General features: G+C 29.6%; 1 protein-coding gene across 4 annotated transcripts; it reads right to left on the bottom strand.

The window, feature by feature from the left end:
• Window positions 1-1,068: 1,068 nt before the first annotated feature.
• Window positions 1,069-3,237, bottom strand: LOC105117315 (uncharacterized). Of its 4 annotated transcripts, none has more exons than XM_011014930.1 (3): window positions 2,955-3,237; window positions 2,564-2,691; window positions 1,069-2,382 (listed from the first exon to the last, which is right to left on the bottom strand). In XM_011014930.1, exon 3 carries the CDS (start codon window positions 2,375-2,377, stop codon window positions 1,577-1,579), a length of 801 nt encoding a protein of 266 aa, XP_011013232.1. In that variant the 5' UTR covers window positions 2,378-2,382; window positions 2,564-2,691; window positions 2,955-3,237; the 3' UTR covers window positions 1,069-1,576. The 4 variants fall into 4 exon arrangements, with proteins under 4 accessions (XP_011013232.1, XP_011013230.1, XP_011013231.1 ...); XM_011014928.1 differs by lacking the exon at window positions 2,564-2,691 and adding an exon at window positions 2,463-2,559; XM_011014929.1 differs by lacking the exon at window positions 2,564-2,691.
• Between the last annotated feature and the right edge of the window lie 6,611 nt (window positions 3,238-9,848).

Raw genomic sequence — 9,848 nt, 5'->3', positions numbered from 1 at the left:
AGCCATATTAAATCATATTTATTTTTTACATAATAGTCATTGCTTGTTTAAATAAGATTTAAATCTTTTTTAAATTTTATTTCACCTTACTCAAGGATTTCTTAGTTAATATTATTTAAGAACAAATAAAATATTTTTTTAATTCACCTAGAGTGATAAATAATTTCTTGATCACTCGGGTATCTTCATATAATTCATATTATACCCAATATCTACCCTTTCATTACCTTGATTAATATAACATATAATAAAATCAAAATATAACATTCTTTATATAAGATAACTTATATAAAATTTTCATGCAAGTTAATATAGTATACATATTTTATGACAGATACTTACATATTAGTTTTACGTATTTTTTATACCTTGACTTATAAAAACAATTGTTTCTTTTTGTAAAAAAAAAAAAATATATATATATATATAATATATATCAGTCTCTACGACTTTAATGAATATTCAATATTCAAGAGAATGTTGACTAAAAACATTTTAGAAATAATATTTTAATACAATATAATACTTATAATTATAATAATTTTATAATGTTTTTTGAATAATATTTTTGTCCCATAAACTTTATCTTTATTCTAAATCATTAATATAATATTATATGAATATTAAAAATAAATAAAAATTTTATTAATAAAAAATATATATTAATATAAATATAATAATACCATAATAACCGATTGATTAGCGATAAAACATATTAAACTAGCCATACCTATAAAAATATAAAAAATAAAAAATTAAGGAAAGGAGAACATAAAACAAAACAAAACTACATTTCATCTAACTTAATTAAGCTGTCGAAACTGTTCTAATTGTCTCGTTCTCGGTGTATGCCCTTCATAATTTGAGAGTTCCTCCTAAGAGTAAACTGCATATTCTTAGTTAACCAAAATAACCTGCTTGCATTCTTTCTAGTGTGCTAACGGATTAGTATAACCCAAAGAAACAATTGGTCTACAGCTAAACCTGTTTAATGTCCACCAATATTCTCGAAACCAATGCCCACACAAGTGACCAACATCTACATTTTATATTGATGAACATGAAATATGCACAAGCACTTTTCAGGCAGCGGCAAATGACATCTAAATTAAACCACAAACCTTCACGTTTAAAAACTAAAGAAGCAAATTTTACAACACTCTGATACATATGTTAAAGTCGATTCAAGAGCACAATAACAGCAACAAAGTAATGCGAAGACCTTTCATGCTAAACTTACAAAGCAAATCTACTTTTCTGCTTGCAAAGAGCTTTGCTTACATGTACACCACAGCAAATACTATTATGTCCAATAGAGGATCACTTAAGCTATTGCGATCAGGCACAAAAACAACCTCAGACCATCTTAATATTGGTAGTCATCTCATCTACACTACAGCGGCCAAACTTTTCTCAATAAAATTTGCTATGATTGAAGGACTTCCAATATCCAAGCAAGCTGGTCAGCATCTGATACAGGTGAAGTCATCACATTGAACCATGTAAGTTGATTGACAAGGTGGGCAGAGTAGTGGGGATGTCATGCTGCAATTATAAAGTTATCTATAATAGCAACTCAGGTGATGATTTCTCTGACCAGCCAATCCAGACTAGGTAAGGAAAAGTACAAGATGATAAAAGAAGGGAGGGCAAACACAAGAGTGATAAGGATGTAGAGGGCTAAGATCGCGGGACTAGTGGGTATTGCATACAAAACAATCAGAAGAAACATGACGATTAATGGAAACTTAGCTGTCATGTGAGCAAAAAGTACCAGAGACTTACGGAGTGATAAGTGAAGTCTCTCAGCATTGAAGTAGCTAGGGTCGCGGTTAGGTAGGGATTGTTCTGGAGGGATTTGAACATGCATGGCATGCCTGTTCCTTACTTGGGGGTTAACCTGATTTCCTGTGGTTGGATTATTGTTCAAGGGAGCGACAGGCTGATGATCACTATGGAATGAGGAGAAAGATGACCTATCACCATTCATGCTCTCAACCATCCACAAAAGAAAATAATTTTTAGAAGGGAATCTGAGAATCCCCTTGTAAACAAGCCTGAATGATAACATATTACACCATGGGCAAGAGATGAAAAACGGAAGCAGGATAGGTAGTGTGGGGAGTTTAACAAGGGCCCATTGCAGGCCTAGTACACAATTCTTACAGAGGCTGTGACCGCACCATAAAACGTAAGGAACATTCTCCACAATATTGAAGGATTCCCAGCAAATTGGGCATTCCAATCTGTCCTCTCTGCTACTGTTTAAAGACGGTTCATCATCTGAGCACTGACCTGAAAGAGCTTGCCTTGGCTTTAAAAAGTCATGCTTCAACCTAATGGTTCCTCTAATAAATTTGGAAGCAAAATCCAACATTCTGTCTGAGAGTGAAAACAAGTAGTTAGACTCAGGAAAAAAATACGTTTTGAACACACCAAGTTGAAGCAAGAAGAAACATTAACAGAACAGAGAGCTGCAAAGGTTATGAACTGGGTATGGCCAAGAGTTGATGAGACCATAAACTTGAATACATAACAAACTGGATCTATGGATGCTACCTACCAGCAACATGTATCAGTTTTGATAGAAGAAACTCTTGTTTGGAAATGGAACACCTACTTCAACAATTGAAGAAGCACCAAGTACCAAATACTAACAATTCGCTGCCATTTCTAATAATCTTCATATTTCTTTCATGAAACAAAATTTGGAAAAAAAAAAAAAAAGGTATTAAGGAAATAATTATACATCATTCTCAAGAACAAAAAAAAAGAAGAAGAAGAAAGAATTATACATGGATTCAGAAAAATATTAACTTATGAATAGAAGAGTCTTGTGTTAGTATGAACAGATAGATTTCAGGAGATTTAAAATTAAAATTTCTTATCAACAAAAACAATTATTTTAAAGACCCAATTACCAATTAAAGAATTAATTTACAAACTGAATTTACCTGACTAAGATAAATAATTCTTCACTGCTTGTGTCCTTGGTTTTTTTATCCAAGAGTTGAAAAGGAGAGAGACGCGTCGAGTCTCTAATTCTAATCGCGACACAAGAGAAACATTTGAGGATGATGATTACCGGATAAACATTTGAGCATTGATCTCGAGTTGCATAAATTTGGATTACGATTCAGTTATCAAAATCTATCCAAAGCAAATCAAATAAAAACTCGGTTATCAAATTTTGTAACCTATTTTTTTAGATTAAAAAAATAAAAATAAAACTGGACTTATTAGTAGAGCATTCACTCCGCCAATAAAAATACCGCGGTGGCTTACATGTCTATTAGATTTGCAGGGTATTCAGTGGGCCATGAAGATTAGTCGTGGTGTGCTTAAGCTAGCCCGGACACCCCACGTAAATACTATGAAGATTAGTCGTGGTGCGCTTAAACTAGCCCGGACACCCCACGTAAATAAAAAAAAAATATAAAAACTCTTAAAAGTCATCGGTTGTTAAACCATTCTCGTCAGCGAGTTGATGAAAAGAAATTTTTAAACGTTGATGATGTTATTTATGTTTTATTTAAAAATATATTAAAATAATATATTTTTATTTATTAAAATTTATTTTTGATATTAATTATTTGAAATGATTTAAAAAAATTAAAAAAATTAATTTAAATAACAATTTTTTTAATTTTAATAAAACACAAGTTCAATTTCTATTCCGAACAAACATTAATTTCATTGATTTAATATCTTATTTGAGTTAAATTTACTATTAGAATGGTTATAATATCTATCTCTTCACATTTGATAAAAAATAAGTTGATCTAAATAATTTAATTATACATAATCAACACTTCATTAGATCAAAAAATTAACTTGAAAAAATTAGAGTATAATTTTGAATTTTTAGCAATTTAGTTTAATTTAAAAATTATATTTGCTTTAGCTTTTAGATGTAAAATTTAGATTTCTTATATTACATTAAAGTCTCTAAATTCTCTAAGAGCCTTAGATATGTTTTTGCAAAGTTTCAAATAAATACCCTAAACATTTTTTCTTTTTTTCAAGCTTAGAATGACAACTTAAAGTTTCATTCCAAAAACAACCGTCCTAGTTCACTATTATTATTTCATAAACTATTTTTCTAATGCTTAATGATCTATTGTTAATGTTATTGAAAATGATAAAGGAAAGCATCTTGAGTTCTATTTTATATAAAAAAAAATTTTTTCACTTTGCCTTGGACATTAAAAGAAGAAAATAAATTCTATTTTTGAATTATCATGTAAGTTTAAATACCTAGAAAAAAAATATCTTGTTATAGATAAATATTACTCTTAGATTATATTAAATGGTTAAAAAGAATACAACATCATTTTAACAAATAATATAGATGTTAGTAAATTTTCTATGTAATTCAACTATCATGAGTCATATCAAAATCCAACAAAGAGCTTTCAATAACCTTTTTTCTTGTTTTGGTCTAAGTATAGAAACATCTTCCTATATAGGTAAGATTATAAGCCATTATTCTTTATGAAATGATTATAATAGGTGCCTCTTACCCAGTTGGTGAAGGACTCAATGAAGCTTTGAAAGTTGATGCTATTTTTTTTTGAGAACTTAGTAGAAGTTGCATCAAAAGCTTTTGGACTAACAAAAAAAAGACACAATCTCCCCTTTTATAAAGAACATACAACCTTCATATTAAACTTGTTGTACGTGGGTGTGCGACATGAGAGACGTTGTATAGGTCAAGGAATTACTATCTATTTGTTTGGTTCAGAGTCACTAGAAGACTTGATTGTACCGGTCTTATCAGAAACTCTAAATGTAAGGGCTAGTTGTGGCTAGGAAATATATTAGCACCCTTAATACTTTTTACATGAGGTAATCTATATTGTGTGGTTTAGATCTGATTTAAAGGTTTTGATGGGTTATTAATCGGTGGTCTATCTATGGATCAGAATAAAGATTTGCTTCTATGAATAGGCATTTTGAATTTATTACGAGCTTGTATATGTATATAAATTTTTATGGGAAAGGTCCATGTAGGTGCCCTAACAGGATTCACCTGTCCTGGAAGGTGAAAGGTTCTCCACAATGTATATATTATGGTAAAAGATACTCATAATTTAAATTGATGAATATTTAAAATAATTTTGAATATTTTCTAGTCAGTTATCGATATTTAAATATCAACTTACTTATAGGTCCAACATTTATGCTAGAATATTAACTATTAATTTTCAAGAAATAAAAATTTTAGGGTTATTGAAATATAAACTAAAATCCTTTGGAATTTTACAAACCCATTGTAAAATCCATGCAATATCTTTTTAGAACAAGCGAAAGTATTTTATATCTTTTTTAAATGCTCAAATAATTTTAAGGATTTTTGACCATATAAAAGAAAAAAGAAAATAATTTTTTATAATTTATTTTTAATTTTTATTGTGTTTTTTAACTTTGTTTTGCAAAACACCATTTTTGTAATAAAACTCCCCAAAACAAGTCTAAGAGGTGTTTGCCAAATACACCATTAAACCTAAAAAAATCTTTAGCAAAAACATTGCTAGCCAAACAAAGCCTTAGACATTGATTCAATTTTAACCCAACTAAGTTGACCTAAACGGGTTGATTTGACCGAGTTGACCAGAAATCTTTGGTATGACCATGAATCAAACCAAATATATAGGTTTAACTCGAAAACAAGAAAAAAAAACAAAAACATATTAAACTTGTCAAAAACATAAAAAACTCAAAATGTTTGGCAAAAATAGATCACATCTCAGAAAAAACAAAGAACACAGAATATAGATGAACATTCAAAGTGGTTCTAGCAACATAAACTCTAAACCATACCATATTTCATGAAATAAATGGAACAAAAAAGTTATAGATCATGCAAGGATCAATAATTAAGCAAATAATTAAGCAAGAAAGCTTAGCAATTATCACCAAATAATCTCGTTTTGACCAAAAAAATCTTGATACCACAATAAAATCTTAAGATTAAAACTCACATAAATGAGTTATTGATGCATGAAGATCTTAAATTATTGTCTATTGATGTCATGTGATTATAAAGATGCAAAGAAATGAAAAGCAAAAAGGTCAAAAACTTGTAGCTAAGGCAATGTTCTTGAGAAGAACATAAAGAACACCAATCTAGATTTTGCTCAGAAATGCATCAACCTACTGTCAAACCTAGAAATGCATACCAAATCTCAAAACTGACTATTTTTTTATTAATACAAACCACATTATTATGGTCATATACATTTGAATTAAAATAAACAATAAAAAACAACAAATCATGGAAAACATGCATTAAATCCCATTTTTAAAAATTAGCAAATAAAAATAGCAAGCTTATCCATGCAATTTGGAAAAAAATAATTTTCAAAACATATTTTGATCATGCCTAAAGCCTTATAAATCCAGGATTAATAACATGGCTTATCAATGCACTAACCGAACTACCAAAAATAAGAAAACAAAACATTATTTTATCAAAAACTAACTTCTTATTACATTAAAAAAAAATCACATACATCCTAAAACGCTTTAGAGAACAACATTAACTATAGAATCAAAAACTACAAAAAGAAAAAGAAATAATCACCTCCCTACTTTTCAAGCATTCCAAACACATTTTCATACTTGTAAACATAAAATCAAATCAAATGACAATCAAAATCAACTCAAACAAGCCACATGGACTCCACTTTTAGGTTAAGAAATGTACCACCAAACCCCTAAAACAACTACTACCCTTTTTTGCTTTTCTTTGTAAAGTTTTGTTTCCACAAACTTGTCGCCCTTTGAAAGATGAAGAAACCTTATTCTAGGCTCATAAACCTTCACAACTAAGGTATTTTCTTAGTATTTCTCTCTTTTTTTTCCTCTACCTTTCAGCTCAAATTTCCAAGGGTATTTATAGCATTGTTGTAATGGATTTCATTAAAGATTGATCAAAGATAAGCCATTTGATCAAAATGAGAGAGTTCTAGATAAAATTTCACAACTGGAACTTTTATCCTTTAATGGTTTTTGCAATGGTGGTTACAGCCTAGGTGGTTTTCCTTTGCTTGGAGACACATACATGCATTCTTCACCTTTTGATCTTGAAGGAACGATTTATATACCTTAATAAGAACCTTATGGGAGCTTTAAAGTGTGAACACATAAAAAGCTTAGGTCGTTTTGCACCAATGAGTATCTCAGTCAAGCTTGAATGAGTTGGCTATTTTTGAGATTTTTTTAGAGTAATTTTGATGTCATCTTCATTGAAGATCACCTAAATTTGGTAGAGGGGGTGCATATCTTTTTTTGAATCCAACCTTGCTAATTTTGGAGGTTTGTAGCTTCACATTGACTCATTTAAATATGCCAACTTAATCAACCCAGAATATAAAAATTGAATGATGGCTGATCAGGGACAAGATATTGGGGGATATCTATGGAAGAATTATGATATAAACATTTAATTTTATGGAAATGAGGTTGTAGATAGGATACTCCTATTTCATTTGAAAAAACCCATGTGCCATTTTGTGGTCTAAAATTCTATAACGAGCTCTTGAAAGGTGACAACTTGATCATCGTGAACTGTCAAGGAAGAAGATTAATAGAGGCTAAATGATATATCATTTAGGTTAAACTATAGGATTTAGGGTTTTTAATTTAGGATTTAACAAAGTTTCAATCTAGTCTTTGTTCATCCAATTATGGCGTATGCATATTTAATTAATACAAACACTTCTAATTGCATGAAATTTAGCCTCTGCTAGACTCAAACATTAGCCTCGAAGTTTAGCACTATTTTCATTGTGATTGTTGGTTTCTGATTTGTCTAATTGGAACCCTAATTGACCATCAAACTTTAATTTTTCTTTAATTTAGCACTTGATTTCATCAATTTCTACCCTAAAAAACATGCACCATTTACAAGTTGGTTCTTAGTCTTTAATTTTTTCAATCAAACCTCTAATTGGCTACCAAACATTAATTTGTTTCATAATTAAGCCCCTAATTTGGCCAATTAAGTTGTTCAAAATCCAATTTCAGGCGCCCAAACTTCAATTTCTTTCAATTAACACTCAAATTGACTATAAAAAATTATTTTTCCTTGCAATTAAATTATTAATAAAATTAATTAAGCCTTCTAAAATACTCATTGTGTCCTTACTCATTTAAATTTATATTTCTTTATTCCAAATACAAATATTTTTGTCGAATAGGTATTTTATCAATCATAATTGGGTCACCCACTTTATCAATCTTGTACATTCAACTTTTCATTTATCATTTTGGTCCTTTACTATCAACTTGGACAATTTTTTGAGCTTTTTTCATGTGTATCTTCTTGTATTTTGGATTTTATTTTATTTTTAAGTTTTTCTTAATTTTTTTAGGGTAAAAAATGGATATCAACATATAACCCCTCTTTATAATGTTTATGAAGCAAAATTTCATCAAGGTTTTGCATAATGAACTTGTAAAGAAAAGGTGTCTGTCCAACTTATTGGGTGATCAACCCATCCACAGACTTTACTTTTAAAATTACGAAACAAAAACTAGTTTATTTTCACTAGCAAAGTGTTTTTTTTTTAATTTCAAAAAGATTTTGAGCAAACATTTATGCTTCCCTAAAATTTATTTATTTTCACGGGTAATTTGCCTATTTGAAAATTCAAAAGAACTCTAATAATTCTACATGTTTTTCTAAAACTGGTCTATTTTCATAGGTGACTTGCTCATTTTGAAATTCAAAACAAATTAACTTATTTTCACGGGTGACTTGCCCTTTTCAAATTTCAAAAAAAAAAAAACTTTAGTAAACATGCGTGCTTCTTTAAAATTGATCTATTTTCATGAGCGACCTACCCATTTTAAAATTCAAAATCTGGTCTATTTTTATGGGACCCTTTTCAAATTTCAAAAAAAAAACTTTAGCAAACATTTGTGCTTTTTCAAAATTGATCTCTTTTTATGGGGATCTGTCCATTTTAAAATTAAAAAACTTGTCTATTTCCATAGGTGAACCATATTCTTTATATTTCAAAAAAGAACTTTAGCAATTATCCATACTTCCTTGAAATTGGTCTATTTTTAATTTCTTCTCTTGATTGCTAAGGTTTGTAATTGATTGATACTTAAAAGTGTATTTTTATCAAGGTTTTATAGCATCATTTTGCATTTGAAGTATCAATAACTCCTTAACTAAAGCATGTTTTATAACAACAAGTCTGATACTATAAGATGCCTTTAATTTATGGTAAATGTTCATCCTAAATGAAGGCCTATCACATAAATGAAAGGATTGATTAATGAGTTAAGGTACTGAAATTGAAAGGATAAAGAGAGGGTGAAGCTTAGAAAAACGATGTTGGTTTAGTCTAAATTGGAAGACTGTTCGGTAATTGGATCATAACTGGAGCTGTAAAACTTGGATTTAAATTTGTTTTATATGGATAGAAAGCTAAGACATAGGCCTAACACTTTCATGGAAAGATAAGACTCAATTCTACTGTTTAGAAGTCCAAATTTTAGCAATAATGAAGAAGTCCGAATCTGTCCTACAGCCTAGACATTGTTTAATGTTCAGCCCATATCTCGAGTTTTAGAAGTCCAAACGACCTCAATTTTTTTTCCTGGAAAACTAAGACAATTTCCTAAAATTTTCATGGTAAGGTTGGTTCAAATCCTAACATTATCAATAATGTTTTGTTTAGACAAGAAGATAAGGGTTGTCACTAAATCAAGATGTGGCCACCCACTCAATAATTAGTCATTAAATTAATAGTTCCCAATTTTGACCTATAAAAGGAGGCATTTGCCATGCATTTAGGCATCTTGGTTTCCAGATCAAGATCACGCTTTTC

The sequence above is a fragment of the Populus euphratica genome, unplaced genomic scaffold (assembly GCF_000495115.2).
Source record: "Populus euphratica unplaced genomic scaffold, PopEup_1.0 scaffold1290.1, whole genome shotgun sequence".
NCBI classification, from domain to species: Eukaryota; Viridiplantae; Streptophyta; class Magnoliopsida; order Malpighiales; family Salicaceae; genus Populus; species Populus euphratica.
The sequence above is the reverse complement of the archived record's forward strand: the minus strand, read 5'-3'. Positions and strand labels throughout refer to the sequence as shown.